This window comes from Panthera leo, chromosome A2 (genome assembly GCF_018350215.1).
Source record: "Panthera leo isolate Ple1 chromosome A2, P.leo_Ple1_pat1.1, whole genome shotgun sequence".
Lineage (NCBI taxonomy): Eukaryota > Metazoa > Chordata > Mammalia > Carnivora > Felidae > Panthera > Panthera leo.
In genome coordinates this window covers 149,961,312-149,981,335 of record NC_056680.1, presented here as the reverse complement: position 1 = coordinate 149,981,335, position 20,024 = coordinate 149,961,312, and the positions used below count along the sequence as shown (strand labels likewise).

The 20,024-nt window shown below is 40.0% G+C and overlaps 1 protein-coding gene across 1 annotated transcript in view; it reads left to right on the top strand.

Annotated features, from left to right (window-relative positions):
• Window positions 1-18,959, top strand: part of MTPN (myotrophin) — a 58,058-nt gene extending 39,099 nt beyond the window's left edge. The window contains exon 4 of the mRNA XM_042925789.1: window positions 16,385-18,959. Within this exon, the coding sequence (XP_042781723.1) occupies window positions 16,385-16,471 (87 nt within the window). The 3' untranslated portion in view covers window positions 16,472-18,959. The remainder of the gene's footprint in view (window positions 1-16,384) is intronic.
• Window positions 18,960-20,024: the final 1,065 nt, after the last annotated feature.

Sequence of the window (20,024 nt, the reverse complement as noted above, 5' to 3'; positions counted from 1 at the left end):
AGCTATTATTTTAGATGAAAGAGTTTTTTTTACCTTTATGAAAGCAGCATAGGAAAATTTAGTTCTGCTTTTTCAAAATTACTTTTTTTATTGCATAACCTTCTTTAATGGATACCCTATAGTTTTGTTAGCCCGATTTTTTTTGGAAATTGATTGTGCTTTCAGAAATCCTTAGTTGCTAAAATAAGGCTATTCCAGTGCATTTTTTTTTTTGTTGTTACGATCAATGCTTGTATTATGAAATCTGGTTCTGCCTTTTATCAAAAGTTAGAATCCTTATGGATTATTACAAATTTGTGTTAAAAGTACTTAGTTTGAGAAGTTTACCAAATTGGCGTTTTTAATTTATTATCCAGCTGGTATATCATTAGTATAGAAAAAAAAACAAAATAAAGTTAAAAACTCAGTGTGATCACAACTAATAGGGAAAAAAGAGAAAACCACTAAAACAAAAGAAAGGAGGGTTACTAGAATGATATCAAATCAGTAAGTGATAGTATATCACATAGTTGGGACAAGTTTTCGTGTTTGGTTCTCCTTTAGTGCAGTGGAAGATGAAGTCTATGACACAACTGGGAATTTAAAACATTTAATCCTTGATTGTCCATATAGTAAAAGAAAAAACTTTTACAGGGATAGTTATGAGAAATGTAACACGTATATTTCTGTACATAAAAGTTATTTGGCCTGATTTTTGAGCTAGAAATTTTAAAAAAAAGAAGAAGATCAATACATGTGGGACTTCCACTTCGAGATGGAGGCCTGAGCACATGCCATGGTATGAGGTTCATTAGAGAAGACATTGTAATGAATCCTTCAGACACAGGAAGCAGAGGGGATGGCACTGAGGAAAATAACATGCCCCGACACGAGCAAGAGAGTGTCATTGCAAAAGGTAGGAACTGATCCAGGGTGGCTCCAAGCCTTGAAGTGGTTAGTACCCTGAGCAAGAAACAAGTGAAGACTGGATACACCATAAACCCAAAGAGAAAAACCGAGAGGCAAGAAGGATCGTAAGAAATTAGTATATGAAAAAATCTAAGTGAATATTAAAATAAAAAACAAACACTAAAGTTAAAAAAAATAAGCTAGGAAAACAAAATGAGGTAGGGGCGCCTGGGTGGCTCAGTCAGTCAAGCGTCCCACTTCGGCTCAGGTCATGATCTCATGGTTCATAGGTTTGAGCTCCGCGTCGGCCTCTGTGCTGACAGCTCAGCCTGGAGCCTGCTTTGGATTCTGTGTCTCCATCTCTCTTTGCCCTCCCCCTACTCTCTTTCTCTCTCTCCCTCAAAAATAAATAAATATTTCTAAAAATTTTTTTAAAAAGCTAAAACTACATAATTGCTGAATGGTAAGATGGTGATCAAAGTTCCTGGTACTTCCACAACATCCAGAGCACATGAAAAATACTATGCAAAACTGGTGAGAAGAGACAAGGGAAAAGAGACAGAACAGGTCAAAATGCAGGCTCAAGAAGCCTCCTGAGTAGCAGTAGCAGAGGAGGAAGAAGCCCAAGCAAGAGTGTGAAACACACATCCAGGATAGAGAAGTGGCAACCAACGAGCACAACAGCAGCGAAAAGGCCAGACCTGATAAGACTTCTACCTGTTTTTATCAAAGCAAAACAGACTGTTTAAGTATATATCATTTTGAATTGTAATGATCTCAGTTGAATAAAGGTTTTTGGGTTTTGCCTTTAAAATCTTAAAAAGTGATAAAAAGTCATGTATGACTTTGAAGACCATGTGTTTTCTGGCATAACTCTGCCACTCTAAAACTGCCATAGACAAACTAGAACAAATACTGAAATTTGTGTGGAATCACAGGAGACCCTGAATAGCCAAAGCTGGAGGCATCACAGTCTCTAATTTCAAGATACCTGCTACAAAGCTTTAATAAAACAGTATGGTGTTGGCACAAAAATACACACATTCTGTCCAGTGGACTAGAATAGAGCCCAGAAACAAACCCATGCTTAATATGGTTAACCTTTGACATTGGCCTTAGCAACATTTTCTAAGGCAAGGAAAAGAAAAGAAAAATAGACTACTGGGACTATACCAAAATAAGAAGCCTTTGCACAGTGAAAGACACTATTAACAAAATGAAAAGGCAGCCTACTAAATGAGAGATTTACAACTGATACATTCAATAAGGGGTTAATATCCCAAATATATAAACCTACAGCTCAACACCAAAAAAAAAAAAACAAAAAAACAAAAAACAAAAAACACTACACAAATAGACACTTTTCCAAAGAGCACATGTAAATGGCCAATAGACACATGAAAAGATGCTCAACATCATGAATCATTAGAGAAATATAAATCAAACCCACAGTGAAATAGTACCTTAACACCAGCCAGAATGGCTGGTGTCGAAAAGACAAGGAATAACAAAGGTCAAGGATGGGGGGAAAAGGTAGCCGTTGTGCATTGTTGGTGGGAATGTAGATTGGTATAGCCATTGTAGAAAACAGTGTAGAAGTTTCTTTAAAATTTTTTAAGTAGAACTACCATACAATACAGTAATTCCACTACTGGGTATTTATCCAAAGAAAACCAAAATACTAATACAAAAAGGTTTATGCACTCCTGTGTTTATTGCAGCAATCTAGAGTCCATAGATTAATGGATAGAAGAGATACACACACACACACACACACACACAGTGGAATATTACTCAGCCATGAAAAAGTATGCAGTCTTGCCATTTGTTACAGCATGGATGGCTCTAGAAGGTATTATGCTAAGTGAAGTCAGTCAGAGAAAGACAAATACCATACGATTTCACTTATAAGTGAACTTTTTTGCTAAAAAGCAAAACAAAAAAGCAGAAACAGAGTCATAATCTGTTTACAGAGAGGAGGGAAAGAGGAGGATGGGCAAGGTGGGCAAAAGGGAGTGGGAGGTACAGGCTTCCAATTATGGACTGTGTAAGTCACAGGGATGAAAGGTGCCGCACAAGAATATGGTCAGTAGCGTCGTCTTAGGGTTTTATGGTGACAGATGGTAGCTGCACTTATGCTGAGATTCCATAATGTATAGAGTTGTCCAATCCCTGTTGTATACGTGAAACTAATATAACATTGTATGTCGACTGTAATTCTAAAAAGCTGTCCTACACAGTACAGAAATGAGCAAGCATGGCTGCATTCCAGTAAAACTTTACTTACAAAAACCAGCATCTGGGTCACAGTTTGCTGACCGCTGTTCTAGCTCATGAATAGTTTGGAATTTATAGTGCACGTCATGTTAAGGTTCTAGCCCTCAGTAGGAACATGACCCTTCCTAAGTGATGCAAGTTAAGAATGTAGCTGTCATCCTGGATGCTTTTTTCCGACTCTGCTAGTGCTCATTTGTTGAAAAGTTTTATCATCAACTAGTGTAGCCAAACAAGAGCTTACAGGACAATGATCTGGAATTTTCACTGTTTATTCCTGATTAAAATCTCATATGCCTGAGAAATAGCATCTTTTCATGAACACATTAGTTAAAAGGTTAAGCATGAAATGATACTCGTGAATTAAAATATTAGCCAGTAGACTTTCATAAGTCCAAAATTAATTTCTTTTTCACAGCTGTATTTATTTTGATAGACATAAAATTGGTATCTTCTAGTTTGGTTAAAGATACAATTTTCTGAGAGAAATGTTTGCCTCTAGCAAACTCTCCGTTAGACATTTCCTATAATATTGTTATGGTATATAGTATCTGACATCTATCAACATTTCTACATTAATACTTACTAAAATTCCTTATAATTTATGTAATGCCTTATAATTTATATGTTCATAATTGGATTTTAAGAAGTATCCTTGTTTCCTAATCCTAAGGAAAACCATTTCGAAATAAATCAATGTGGGGGAAAGGGAAATATTTAAATGTTTGCTTCTATACCTCAGTTAAAGGTGTTAAGTTTGGGGCGCCGGGATGGCTCAGTTGGTTAAGCATCCAACTTTGGCTGGGGTCATGATCTCACGGTTCATGAGTTCAAGCCCCGCATCAGGCTCTGTGCAGACAGCTCAGAGCCTGGAGCCTGCTTCGGATTCTGTGTGTGTGTGTGTGTGTGTGTGTGTGTGTGTGTGTCTCTCTCTCTCTCTGCTCTCGCTCTCGCTCTGTCTCTTTCTCCCTCTCTCAAAAATAAACATTCAAGAAAGAAAAACATGTTAAGTTTGCTACAATGTAGAATGTAGACAGATAAGCTATGTCATTTACTCTGGTGTGTTCATATTGTCTTCATGTAAGTATATGCTGCTATTAAAAATATAAGTATATGCTATTACTAAAAATGACCAACTTCCTGTGAGAACAAGAATTCTTTTAAAGAGAAAAAGTTGTACCCTAGCATGTGAGAATGAAAATCTTGTGAATTGAAAATTTAGCGAAAGTTTTATTTATTTATTTTTAAAAAAATTTTTTTAAGGTTTATTTATTTTTGAGACAGAGAGAGACAGAGCATGAACGGGGGAGGGTCAGAGAGAAGGAGACACAGAATCTGAAACAGGCTCCAGGTTCTGAGCTGGCAGCACAGAGCCCGACACGGGGTTCGGACTCACGGACCACGAGATCGTGACCTGAGCCGAAGTCAGACGCTTAACCGACTGAGCCACCCAGGCGCCCCTAGCGAAAGTTTTAAAACACTAATTACTGTTTTATTCCTAGATTACAAACCTACAGCATACTTAAATTATTATTATAAACTGTCATTTGTTATTAGTGATATTTAGCACATTACGCTATAACTGAGAGGAGGAAATCCAAAGAAAATTTGGCTTTGTTTTCCATTATTTCTCTGCTTCACATTTTGTCAAAGAAGTTACCTCCTTAGCAAGTCTACTGTAACCATACGACAAAATAGGTAACCGCTAATTGTGTGACACCAATTTTAGTGACTCATAGCTGTGTAAAGACCACTCTCGAAGTTACTTGCTTCTGTTTGAGTAGGATAAATGAGTGAGGTACAGACACAAAGGTTTGCTCAGCTACCTTTCCTTTTATTAAAAGGAAGTCAAACTACTAATGTTTTACATAAAGTATGTCTTAGAGTAAAAAATACTAAAACTCAGTCTACGAAAATTTAGAACATTGATGTTTTTACTGAACATATTTGTGTTATATTTAAATATCAAGCAGCCAGTTAATGATAAAAACTGAATACCCCCCTCAAATGCCAGCATCGTCAAATCCTCCAAGGGTCTGTCTGTGGTACCGATTTTTGCCGCTTGCACTGAGAATTAAATGTGTAAGATACAGAGATTGGGAAGTCACCCTTCTCAGCATAAACAAATATGTACTTGCAGTTAGAACCCTTTTTCCCTCTGATTACTCACTGCCGCATCCCCAGAAAAACCTAGACAGCTTTACATGTGCTCAAGCGCGGATTTTATGATTGCTCGGAACCCCCAAGTTCTGTTCCATCTAACTTAGGCAGGTTTGGTTTTAAAAGCATTTCAGGACCAGTGACCCTCACTGAACTCAGCGATGCCTTTCTGAATTACTTTAAAAAGAAACTGCATTGTCAGAATTGATCCAGCTCTGAATTTCACCACTTAAATAACGGAGAGACCAGTTGTTACACTGTTGCCCAAATCTCCTACACAAATGTACCCATTGTTAGCTTGTTGTTTTAAACCATTTAGATCTTTCAGCCTGGCGTCCTTATGAAGTACTTCTGGTCAGTGACCTACTTACCGGGTGCGGTGGTGCCACACACACCACCCCCAAGTTGAGTTCTCAGTTCTGCCTCATAATCACTTTGTGGTTTTGAGCAAGTTCCTTCACATGTAATCCTAAGCTTGCTCTTCTGCAGCACAGAGCCAGTAGAGTAGTCCCCCGCCCGCCTCATCCAGAGTTTTGCTTTTCATGGTTTTAGTCACCCGCGTCCAGCCACAGTCCGGATTCAGGTGATCCTCCTTCTGACTGTCCTCAGAAGGTCGTTCGTAGCCGAACGCCGTGCGACCGTGCCTGCGTCGTTCACCCCGTTGATTACATCTCCCAAGGCATCTGATCATCTCCCGTCACCACACTTAAAGGGACCACCTGCACCTCTTCCTTTCCCTTGAACACTTAGAGGCCAGTATAGGCTGACTGATTGGCCCACTTCAATACTGTTGTGTTTCAGGGGGCAGGGAGGCCGGAGGATCGGGAGAGAGGGTAACAGCCAGTCGGTGAACAGTCAATACACGTAAGGTCATCTGTCGATAAGTTTGCCATCTCACAGGGTCACAGTGCATGGTGTGCCAAAACAGTTACAGTGGGAACGAAGATCACTGATGCCAGATCCCCAAAACAGAAGAAATGAAAAAGTTTCACATACTGTAAGAATTACCAAAATGTGACACAGAGACAGGAAATGAGCAAACGCTGTTAGAAGAGTGGCACTCATAGACTTGCTTGACCCACGGCTGTTAGAAGAGTGGCACTCATACTTGCTTGACCCACGGTTCCCACAAGCCTTTACTTTGTTAAAAAACAAGAACACTGTATCGGCAAAGCACACTGAAGCAGAACACATTAAATCGAGGTGTGCCTGTATTTACCATGCTGACTTATGTTTGCATACGCGATCCTTTCCTTTGTCCTCTCCAGATTATGAACAGATGCAGAGAACCAGCCTCTTGTTCTCTTTAACGCCCCAGGATAGGAGTTGACAAACAGTCTCTGCAAAGGACCAAAAATAAATACTTGAGGCTTTGCAGACCATAAGGTGTCTGTTACAGCTACCCAGCTCTGCGGTTGTAGCACAAAAGCAGCCATAAGCAACATGTTAAAAATAATAATAATAAGCATGACTGTGTTCTAGTAAAACTGTATCAAAACGATGTCCGGTAATTCACAGAAACTTTATAAATGTTTGTTGAATAGACTTAGGAATTGGTCATCTCTGCAAATGTTCTTTAGCTGGAAAGGGTTCAACAGATGACACACTGTATCTATAGTTGTACAGGGTTCTTCATTTCCCTGTAGCAGGAGCCACAGAAATGTTGAGAATACCTAAAGTTAATAAATTGTAGAATCTGGGTCTCATCCTAACCTTTTTAGGAGAAAAGCCATAGGTCATTTTTTTTTTTTTTTTTAAGTTTATTTATTTTGAGAGAGAGAGAGAGTGAGGGAATGGCAGAGAGGGAGAGAGAGTCCCAAACAGGGCTCAAACCCACAAACCGTGAGATCATGACCTGAGCCCAAATCAAGAGCCAAACACTCAACCAGGTGAGCCACGCAGGCACCCCAGCCCTCGGTCATTTTTAACTAAAGCTGACACGGAACACGAGATGTGGAGTCAGAAAGCTCTAGTTACCATAACTTGCTGACTGACTTTGGGCAAGTTTCTTAACCTCTCTGAGCTTAAATTAAATCTCTATTAAAAAGATAACAGTGCCTACTTTACAGGGCTGCTGTGAGGATAAAATGAGATGATATATATGTAGTATTAGGTTAAAAACTCAAAACTGCTACAAAATTTAAGAAACCTAACATTCACTGTGTTGAGTATTGTATTAGGTTTTTGGGGTGCCCAGCAATATTCTTTACTGTGATACCTGTATCAATATGTAAATTAAATGCACGGTTAAATCCCGTACCAGTAAATAACATTATACGACATGTGTAAATGTAGGTATTTGAATAATTTTTTAAATGTTACTGTTTTAGTAGATTCCAGAATTGAATTGTGTAAGTTCTACAGTAATGGTAATGTTTAAATGTGTTTTCAAACAGTTGAAAGTTCCCAGGTTCTGAGCATCTTCTCCTACTACAGTGTAACTATGAACAGGTGCCCCAAATCATGAGATAATTCTTGAGAAGCAGTGTCTCGAGACAGTTCTAAAATGTGTATGAATTGACTGATTCGAAATAAGGAATTCACAGTATTCTAACACAGTGACTAGCTTTGGTGCATATATACACAAGATGGTAGAAAAGGTAGTTTTTCCTTTTAATGTGGTGAATATATGTGATCGCTGAGGGCGATTGATGTTACTGATACTCGTTTGCACTGTGACCCACATGTAAATTTTTGTTGAGCATCTGCTGTATCCCAGGCGTCGTCCTACGTGGTGAGGGTACAGAGATGAATATGACAAGACCCCTGCCCTCATGGAGCCCCACCTAATTTGGGGGGGACAGGTCTGTTAACCTAATTAACAGACTGTGGTAAGAGCCTTAAAAGAAATGGAGTCCAGCTATAACCAAAACTACCACGGTGATTTCAACAGGAAAATGACTCATAACAAGATGTCTGAAGGGATGCAGTCCGAGGCTGGGCATCAACGTCCCACACTCCCTTCTCCTCCATCTTCCCTGTCTTAGGGTCACAAGAGGACTGCTGAACCTGTAGGCATTGCGTCTGTGTTTTGGATGGGAGCAGGAGAAGAGAGCTAAGGACTCTTTGCTTTTCAGGAAAGCCCTCCATAGGGGAGACCGAATTGGTGTCAGATGGCCCTGTGTAGCTCTGAGGGAGTTGGGGATTCAGTTTCTCTTCCACCTCTGTAGCAGAGGAAAGCCAGGAAGAAGGGGGTGCACTGGACACCCGCTGAGCCCAGCCCCAGTATCTACTTTGAAGTAGAATCAGCAAGTGCCAGAGATATACAGGGGATGGGAGAGCCAACTGCCTGGGAAATTCGGGTCTTCACAGAGAATGGACCAGTTGAGTAAGTTCAACTCGGGTGGTGAAAGGGGGAGGACAAAGCACTTTTTTGTTCCTTTTTGAATTTTGAGAGTCCTTATGAGACCTGTAATATCAGATAAAAGGAAACATGCCATAGTCATTCAGGCATTCATTTTGTGTTTGATTCTAATGAACTTTCTGTCCAGAAGTGAGTTGACTGTCCAACCACGGTTGCTGAATTTTTATGTTTTTAGCTAGCTACCTTGTAGACTATTCAATTCAAGGACAGAGATAGCAGGACTTAACTTTTTTTTTTTTTTTTTTTTTTTTTACAATCCCTGTATTCTACAATTTACTATCAAGTAATACTTGATTATCTAAGCCTGTGACTTTTCAAGATCAAGAAGTTACTTGTAATGTCTTAAAGCTTTTACTCCCTAGAATGGTAAACGGCCTGCCTGTGTATTTGGGCCACTTGGCCATAATGACCATTTCCTTCTTCAGGAAACGTTAGTCACCTGAATCCTGCTCTAAATATAGGCAGATGAGCCTAGTCCTGATTCTCTAATCAGATGTCAGAACTGAAGGGCCTCCAGTGTTGAAATTACCTGAAGATAATTAAACATTTTATATATTATGCCTAATGAGCAACCTGTTCACAGTGGCAGTACTTTGTTGATCTGCTTATAGTAATTTGTAACGAATAATTTTGTTTCTTCCAGTCCCTTAGTGTGTATGTATATTCCCTATCTTTATCAATTAATTTAATAATTAAATTTTATTTATTAATATTTATTAATTAATATTATTAATTAATATTTATTATTTTAAATATTAATATTTATTAATAATATTAATAAATAATATTATTTATAAATATATATTTATAAATATAAATATATATAAATATATATTTATATTTATATATATAATATATAAAATATATTTATAAATATAAATATATAAATATAAATATAAATATATATTTATAAATAATAAATAATAATAAATAAATAATATTAATAATATTAAATATTAATATTTATTAATAAAACAGGCGTTTATTGACCGCCTGTTACTGATCCTCTGTAAGGCCTTGGGAATCCTAAGACTTACCAGCTTGGTTCCTGCTTCAACGTATTTAGTCTAGTAGGGGGAGAGAAAGACCTAAAACAAGCGCATTAAAGGGTTGTGATTGCTGTGGCAGGAATTTATATGTGACATAGTAGGGATCTGAAGGCAGAAGAGGTCAAGTGTGGTCCTAGGGGTCAAGGGGATAGTGTGTTTTGAGTAAGAATGCCATTACAACTTCAGGCACCATGATTCATAAAGCACCTGTCATGTAATTTATAAAAAGCATTTGACACTTGAGCTGAATCTTAGACACTTTTGTCCGGGAATCTAATAGAGAAGTGGGGTACCATTCTAAAGAGAAGCAACAATGTGAGAAAAGTCACAGGGACACAGAGAGACCCTGCGACGTTAGGGTAAGGTTTAAAAAAAATAAAAAATAAAATAAAAGCAAGCTCACAGCTACAGCATTCACTATAAAGGGTTTAACAAGAAATAGGACTAGAGAGGTCAGTAGTGAGCAGATTATGCCTTGTGTCATACTATTTATTTTCATTCTCTTCTTTGAGGATGCCATTAAGACTTTTTTGGTAGGTGAGTAGTCGTGTGATCAGACTTGGATTTTAACGAACATCACCCAAACAGATGTATGGAGTCTGAATTAAAATGGTGTAAGAAGTGAAAAAAAGATAGGAAATTATTGAATGTCGTGGCTGCAAGGACATATGAGAAATGTTAAGAATAGTCTCCTCTAAAGACTTGGTCAATTTATGGAAAGAGCCTAAATGTCCATCAACTGATGAATGGATAAAGAAATTGTGGTTTATATACACAATGGAGTACTACGTGGCAATGAGAAAGAATGAAATATGGCCCTTTGTAGCAACGTGGATGGAACTGGAGAGTGTGATGCTAAGTGAAATAAGCCATACAGAGAAAGACGGATACCATATGTTTTCACTCTTATGTGGATCCTGAGAAACTTAACAGAAACCCATGGGGGAGGGGAAGGAAAAAAAAAAAAAAAGAGGTTAGAGTGGGAGAGAGCCAAAGCATAAAGACTGTTAAAAACTGAGAACAGGGGCCCCTGGGTGGTTCGGTCGGTTGGGCGGCCGACTTCGGCTCAGGTCATGATCTCGTGGTCCGTGAGTTCGAGCCCTGCGTAGGGGTCTCTGCTGACAGCTCAGAGCCTGGAGCCTGTTTCAGATTCTGTGTCTCCCTCTCTCTGACCCTCCCCCGTTCATGCTCTGTCTCTCTCTGTCTCAAAAATAAATAAACGTTAAAAAAAAAATTTTTTTTAACTGAGAACAAACTGAGGGCTGATGGAGGGTGGGAGGGAGGGGAGGGTGGGTGATGGGTATTGAGGAGGGCACCTTTTGGGATGAGCACTGGGTGTTGTATGGAAACCAATTTGACGATAAATTTCATATATTGAAGAAAAAAAAAAAAAAGACTTGGTGACTGATGACATGCGAAGTAGCAAGAACTACATGGAGTCCGCACATTTTCCAGAAGATGATGCTGGTCTTTATCATCATAAAAAATACTGAAAAAGGGACAAGTCTGTAGGAAAAGATTAATTATGGTGGAGACAAATGTAGAGGTGAGCTTCAACCAGATGATGAGGACACTAACATGGGAAAAGGGACCTACATCCTTAAATGATCTTACAGGATAGAATGATCCTACCAACTTTGATACTCTTAGCACTAGACTGTCTGAGAGAATAAAATTACATTGTTAAAACTGACGTAATACCCAAAGTGATCTACTCAGCGCAACCCCAAAATCCAGTGGTACTTTCACAGATACAGAACAAACAATCCCAGACTTTATATGTGGAACGACAAAAGACTCCCAATAGCCAAAGCACTCTTGAGAAAGAAGAATAAAGCTGGAGGCCTCACACTTCGTGATCAAAACATTATAAAGCTTATAGAATTTAAAACAGTAATGTGTTAGCATAAAAATAGATTCACAGATCAGTGCAACAGAATAGAGCGCCCAGAATTAAACCCATACCTATATGGTCAATAATTTACAACACAGGAGCCGAGAATATACAGTGTGGAAATGGCAGTCTCTTCAATAAATGGTGCTGGGAAAACCAAACAGCCACATGAAGAAGAATGAAACTGGACAACCATCTTACACCTTGCACAAAAACCAACTAAAAATGGATTGAGACCTGAAATCATAAAACATCTGGAAGAGAACACAGGGGTTAATAATCTCCTTGACATTTGCTTTGGCAGTGATTTTTTTGGATTTGACACCAAAAGCAGGGACGACAAAGCAAAAATAAATGCATGGGACTGCAGCAAACAAAAAGGCATCCATACAGCAAAGGAAATTAAGAAAATGAAAAGGCAGCCTATGGAAAGAGAAAATATTTGCTGATCATATATATAAGGGGTTAATATCCAAAACATTATACAGAATTGCCATAACTCAATGGAAGAAAAAAAATCTGAATAAAATACAGATAGAGGACCTGAACATTTTTCCAAAGATGCCACACATGCCAGCAGGTACATGTAAAGTTGCTTCACTAGTCATCAGGGAAATGCAAATCAAAGCCGCAATGAGCTACCACCTCTCACCTGTTAGAATGGCTGTCATCGAAAAGATAAGACAGCAAGCGTTAGCAAGGATATGAAGAAAAGGGAGCCCTTGCATACTGTTGTAAGAATGTAAATCGGTGTCACCACTATGGAAAAGAGTATGGGAGTTCCTCAAAAAAATTAAAAATAGAACTACCGCATGATCCAGCAATTCTGCTGCTGGGTATGTATCTGAAGGCAGTGAAATCACCATCTTGAAAAGATACCCACAACCCCTGTGTTCAGTGCAGCATTGTTGACAGTAGCCAAGACATGGAAATAACCTGAGTGTCCATCGAGAAATAAATGGATAAAGAAAATGTGATCTGTCATGCACGCACACAGGAATATTATTATTCAGCCATTAAAGGAAATTCTGCCACTTGCAGCAACATAAATGGACCTTCAGGGCATTATGCTAAGTGAAATAAGTCAGACCATAGTATAGAGAGAGAACCAATACTATATAATGTCACGTGTATGTGGAATCTTTAAAGAAACAAAATACTGTGCTCATAGGTGCATTGAACAGACCGGTGGTTGCCAGAAGTGGGAGGTTTGGGGCAGTGGCCGAAATGGGTGAAGGTCGTCATAAGATACAAACTTAACGGTTGAAAGATAAAGAAGTCCTGGGGATGTAATATACATCACGGTGACTATAAAGGATAAAGAAGAAACTTTACAGAACAGAATATAAAAGCTCGTCTTGACAAAATAAAAAAGCTGGCAAGTTAAGAGATAGAAGGAGTGATGGGAAGGCAGAGAATCTTACAGAGGGATGAGATACTGTCAGAACTGATGGAACAAGAAATAAAGGCTTAAATAAGTGTCATTGGTCACACCTGGGTGACTCAACTAGTTAGTCAGACTCTTGACTTTGGCTCAGGTCATGATCTCATAGTTTTGAGATCAAGCCCCATGTGGGGCTCCATGCTGAGCGTGGAGCCTGCTTGAAAGTCTCTCCCTCTGCCCCTCCTCCCCCAACCCCCACGCACACACATGTGCACACTCTCAAAAAATAAGAGTTATAAAAAGTTAAAAATGTCATTTAAATTTATGAAGAAAGAGAAATTGATGTTTTAAATACAGGAAATTGGGAGGGTCTGGAGAAGAAGGTGGTGGTGAGCTAAAGCCTCACCCATGTAGCAGGAAGTAAGAAGGTAGTATCTAAAGTTAATAATGCAAATAGTACCCTGAGTATATTATTGAGAGCTACGAAAATCATCACTAGAATTAAAACCAAATGATTAAAAAGTTTCTTCAAATCAAATACACCAATTTATGTAAGTTTTTTAGTAACTGCATTAAGTACTAAAAAAATGTTTTAATTTTCGTATCCACATTGACAAAACTGGTTCATCTTTTTCAGAACTGGTTTGACTTCGTTAAATTTATTCCTAAGTATTTTTTTTTCTTTTTGATGCTATTGTAAATGGAACTGTTTTCTCAATTTCATTTTTGAAATTTGAATAGTCAACCTTTTATCTTATGAAATGCCCATCTTTGCAATAATACTGGTTAATTTTAAAGTTTCTGTTGTCTGACATGTAGTCACTCTAGTTCTTCTAGGGTTCCTCATTTATGTTTAAAAGACATACGTTTTCAGCATATGCTTATTTTTAGAACAAAAGTGTAGACAAACAGTAAAATGTTAACAAAAAAGTGTCTTACAGACTTACGAGTTTTTTGGGTTTTTGTATATTCTGAGTTCTGTGATGAGTCTGTTAAAATTAGGGGGGAAAGTGACTTCGGTGAATCAGCTAGATTTGTTTTGTTGTTGCAAATGGCAGAAATTAACAGATAGATATCAGGCATTTTTTAAGACTAGTCCAGAACCAACAGGAAAGCTGGAGGACCAGGCTCACCGGGGCGGGAAGATGGCAGCTGCAGGACTCCAGATGGCAGGAAGTCCTCAGTGGTCTCTTTCGGGTTATGCCACCCAAGAAGTGAGCTCTTCTTATTCTCTCTTTTGATCTCCAGTCGAGATTCAGAATTCAGAAGTGAGAGTCCTGCATGCGTCAGGTAAACCTTTGACACTCCACTGTGAGGAAAGTCCATGGCACCTTGAGTTACATAGTCCCAGGACTCCACACAGTGGGGACAAAGGATTCCCCAAAATGAAATCCGGATGCTGTTTTCAGAAGAAGGGAAATGAACTCTGGCCGCTAAAACGCAACAGATGTTCGCTATAATATTTAACTTTTTGTTAGTGCCCGATTATAGTTTATCATGCTAATCGTGAAAGCAGCTGGGAAAGGAGACGGTTTGAACAGAGCGGTCCCAATTACTGCCGCACAACCTGTGGAGGACTTACCCCATCGAAGTTCTCACTCACACATTTCTCTCCCAGTTGACTAGGAGTTCGGCTGCGTTCCACCAAGCAGTTAAGTTCAATTACAAAATGAGGAAACGGAAACTGTTACAATCGTATTGGGGAGGACTTTACAACAATTTAACTAACACTTCCTAGAATGCCATCTCCTTCTTGGCTTACCTAATCAACTTGTGCTTATTCATCGAGACTCAGCTCAAGCATTACCTCCTCCAGGAAACCTTTTTCCCTTACATCCTCCTAGCACATCCCACTGTGGTTAACAGATCACTCTTATTCTTGTCCCCTCTGTCACAGTGGTTCATGTGTCTGTCTCCCACTAGTCAGACTGCCAGACTATCTTGGTTTTCTTTGATTCTCCTGCTCCTTACAAAGTGTCTACACATTCCCTAAATATTTGTTGAATGAGTGAGTGGCTGTCCGAGCAAAGGGGGAAGGCATCTTGTATAGAACCCAAGATGTATAATGACATGATGAGGGGGCCCTACGACTAGAGCAGTGAGACATAAATGGGAGAAGAGACCCCTGGGCTTGACTCGAGTTGGTCTCTAAGTGACCATTTCTACCAAGTTTAGAGAATTCTGTAGGTCTTACAGAGGAACAGTGGAGATTTGGCAGGAGGAGAAAGGTGAGACGCTAGAGGCTGGTTGATGACTAAACACTGTTTGGGGCTGTAACTAGCGAGGAGAACCCCTGGATGGTGGAATATTGGGGTCTCTGGGAGTTTAAAAAGTTCCGACCTGGCTGGGGAGCAAATTCACCCCCCAGGTGATTGGCACTTTTGTAGGTATTGGGAACCCAGCGGTAATTAATACAGATGGATTCACCCTCCCACGGAGCTTCATTCTAGTAAAGCAGCTAAAACAACAGACACAAAGGTGTGTGTGTGTGTGTGTGTGTGTGTGTGTGTGTGTGTATGCAGTCTCAAAACTGAAATGCCGTGTTGCAAGTGAAATATTCCAGAGCCACACTCTCCAGGTAAAGCTTTGGAGCAGGCTGGAGAGGATTTCCCTAGGGTACAGAAGGGACCTCCTTCCATAGCCCACATAGCAGTCATTTACTGCTCAGTTTTTGTAAACATAATGACCAATATTACACAGTGTTCTTTAGGATTGTGTCTAAAATAAATGGTTTGTAAGCTCTGAATTTTAGAAATGTGCCATATTCATGCACTCTCCACAAAGTGTTAAAAAAGAAAAACAATTTTGTCACAGTAATACTTTCTTCTTTAGCGAAAGTGATTCCCCCATTTGTGTTTTTGTTAGAGAGAGAGAATAAGCAAGGGGGGACGGGGAGGGGGCAGGGCAGAGGATCCAAAGCAAGGTCTGCACTGCCTTCAGAGAGCCCAACTTGGGGCTCGAACTCAGAAACCATGAGATCATGACTTAAGCCGAAGTCAGCTGCTTCACTGACTGGGCCACCCAGCTCCCCTCCCCACTGTTGTATATTATAGACAGAGATGATCTTTTAAAGCTTAACGGGTGCATGGTAGTATAAAATGAAAGGCAGTCATTGCCTGTTCTTGGCAAGTTGTGTTTGTAACTTACAGTTCGTAGTGCCCAAAAAATAATTTGGTATTTTTACCACTTAATCTTACAACCTAGCCAAGTACTTCGGGGAGGGGGGGGGGGGGGGGGTTCTTCAGTAGAAGGCACTCCATTAGTTTGGGGATTATTAATTCTGGACATAAACATTAGCCTGGGCAGATAATGGAGTTCTCTTCTGTCACGGTGGACTCATTTAGTATTAACGCTCTTCCCTCTCTTTTCAGGGTGCTGATAAGTCTGTGAAAGGTCCAGATGGACTAACTGCCTTTGAAGCCACTGACAACCAGGCAATCAAAGCTCTTCTTCAGTGATGGACGGATGGGCTGACAGCTCTGGAAGAAGGGCTCTCCTGTGGCCTCACACTGCTGCCTGTCTGTCTGTCACTCTCTATCTGCCAGCTTCTTCAGCTAAATACTTTACGAGGGGTGAGGGGAGAGAGAAATTCATAACAAATCAGACTACCAGAAAAAAACATGTTTTGGAAGAGAGGAGAAAACCGTGATCAGGCTTTTACTCGGATTCCTGATCAAGTCCGTCTCTTTTCCATTTCCAACAAAATATACCGCTCATTCCCAAGGGAGAACCAAGACAAAATACGCCAGTAACATTTGACCTTTTCAGCTCCCTAGCTAGTTTATTCATTAGGTTGTGTCGAGGGTCTGACTATCCCAAGGCCAGCTCTCCGTGTGTGCAGCCCTAACTGTGCGAGCAGCGGCGGCTGCTGTGACGTAACTCTGGGTGCTGAGATCAGCAATCGGCTCTAGCCTTCTGCCTTAAGACGCACTGTCCTGGGGGCCTCCTGGCGGAGTTCAGAGCGCTGCCCGTGGTCGGCGACCAAATCTTCCCTCGGCGACTTGCAGCTTTACGTGGGAGCTCAGTTAAGGTGAGGGGGCACACTCCTAAATTGCTGGATGACTCAACTTTGGATTTCCTCTCCCCTTTCACATGGGTGTCATGTGTCTTTAGATAAAACTGACTAGTTTTATTTATAAAATCTTAAATTTTGGAAGCCTAAAGGAGAAATCATTCCAGTGTGCATATTTTTTTTTTCTCCTCTAGATTCAGACGTTTTTAGAGCATTCAAACACTTTCAAACTCCTGCTGGTAGTAAAAGGGGATTTAAACATAGAGTCATAGCCATAGCCTGTGAGTGTCATACAGAGAACAGTTGTCTTAGTACCTACGGATTTTCTTCATTTGCTCTTTGAATGGATTGGCCTCGATTATGTTTGGAGAATCAAGGAACATTCTTTGGAAATCCTCTGTCAGACCCACCTTGGATGCTGATTGCTCACTGCACCAAAGCTGTCACTGGGGTGAGATTTACAATCTGGACAAGTTGAGCCCCGTCCCTTCAAAAATACGCTTGTTACCAGGTTTCCCCAAGTTGTCGATAGGCTTCTGCTGAACATCTGCCAACCCACCTACATGATCTATTTTTGTTTTCTAAACCATTCATCACATTAAGTGTGACATCTGCAAAATGTATTCCATGTTCTTAAAATGCAGTGCCCTAAAATGGGTGTTAAGACCTGCAGGAAGTATTCAGACACATGTTCCAAAGTTTATTCCATGAGCAGTGCAAGTAATTAAAACATATACCCTTAAATTTGCTATCCTGCATTTAAAGTATTGATTCCTTTGACTTGCCATCCATAAAAGCTTGCTAAAAATGTTAGGGTTTTTTCCTTAGCCAAATCATGCAATAATTGAATGTACCTCAAATTTTTAAAGGGGGGGTTGGGTTAGGGACTTCTATTCAGATTGTGGATAACAAAGAATTCATGATGATTTTTTAAGGTAATGTAGCATTCTAAAACAGGGTTAAACTACTATCAAGAATAGCCAGCTAATAACAAATCTTACTGATCGATTGCTGATTGGTTTGTTAGGGTGTGGATTTATGGGTGTGGGGGGGGGGGGTGGGTGTGTGTGCGTGCGCTCTCGTGCATGCGTGCGTGTGTATTTTTCCCCCGTGGACTTTTTTTTTTTAATCCTGTGGCTTTTACGCTTACAACTAACCTAACCCTGTAATTCTCCTGCATCCGAGAAAACAATCACAAATAAAATGGTGGTTTAAATACTTTGATAATTTGGCTAATTCTCCAGTCTTAACGCAGCCTATTCGCGTTGGAGTCAAAGTCAGTCAACAGTACTTTATAACATCACTGAGCAGAAACAGACCTATCCTCATTGAAGATGGAGGGCACTTTATCAGTTGGTAGCAACAAGGTGTTTTGGTATCTTTGTTTTCACCTCTTGGCAGAATGCTATGGAAAGGCTTGGATTTTACCCTCTAGAATTTTCACCTTTCCTTTCAAACCTGTGGTAGTTGGCTGTTGCAGAGAGTGCACTGTCCTATCATTCCTAAACCTGGCCTGCTCTCTCCCGTCATCAGGTGTGGAGACCATGTGCTTCTTTGTACAGTTGAGCCTGCGTTTCTTGTAGTGCAGTAGAGGCTACCCCGCCTTCCCTCTTCTTTCTCAGCCATTTCAGAAGCCCCATGGTTTTGGAGCAATTGCTTGAGAAATAACATAAACATAGAATAGACTGGCCAAGATGGTTGACCATTTTTTTTAACTAGTTTATTTATAATGTATTTCTGAACCACTTGGCAGAGAAATTCACAACACTTAATGTTCATTTTTTGAGTAAAGGAAGCTAAAATCATGTCTGCTTTTTGGTACTACAAGCATTAGTAGAAGGTTAAGTAAGTTTTGTTCTCCACTGAATATTTAACATCTCAAGAAAAATCTTGCATGTTCTGTAGTTTTGTATGGAGTCATTTTGTATGCACTAGATCAAGTAAAAACAGGTGGTGTGCCTGTTCACGGTAGTGTACTAACAAATTCGCCCTCGCAGCTTCGAACCTGCATCCGCAGACCCAGAGTTGGTGCACAGCACCCGAGAATCCCCAAGTAGCTCTTCTATGCGTCGCTCACCTTCCACAGCCAGTGGGGCACAGAGGAGAGGTAGTTGGGTACAGTGGGTGCGAGCTGCAGGCAAGTAAGGCCCTTTCCTCGTTGATTTCTTTCCCCTCAATAATGGATCCTCAAATCTCTATGTACTGACTTTTTTTTTTTCCTAAAACTTCAACTGAGCTGCTCTTTACTTCATGCAATATTGTGTACTCGATTGTGTATAGAAGAAGCTGGGGAGAGTGCCCTCCTACGTAAGCAATTGCAGTGTTTTGCATGCAAAATTTTAAGAATTTAAATCGTCCTGATTCTATTTTGTAAATGGAGAAACAATCATATCTTTCTAAGCAGTAATGGAGGAAGACTAGTGCTTTGTGCATTTTGATATATTTGAGTTCGTTTTTTCCCCACAATGTAATACTTTTGACGCAGTTGGGTTTCTCATATTATCCTAGTCCATGTACATCCGAATGCTAAATAATACTGTGTTTAAGTTTTGTGTTGCAAGAACAAATGGAATAAACTTGAATTGTGCTACAAGGAATGCATCAGCAGCATTTTTACCCCCCCCCCCCCCGCCCCAGTTACCAGGGCCTTTCTTTGCCAGGCTCCTGTACCACTGTACAGGTCCTGTGACTGACTCTGACTCTTGAGTCATCTCAATTTCCCCCTGCCTCCCACCTCTAGAAAAAAACTAAGTGGAAAGAAACTAAGACATAGGAAAGATTTAATTGAAGTAGAGTTACTACTCATGTGGAAGTTTTGTTTTTCTGTCTCCTGATACAGACCGTCTCACTTACAAATGTTCGGTAATCCTCCCGGCTTTCTAAAAGCAAGGTACAGCCAGTATCCTCTAGAGCACCAGGATCTGACCAGGTGCGAAGGAAAACCGGGTCATGGGAAATCACGCCCACCTTTCATATGCTCCTTAAGTCACTGCATATCC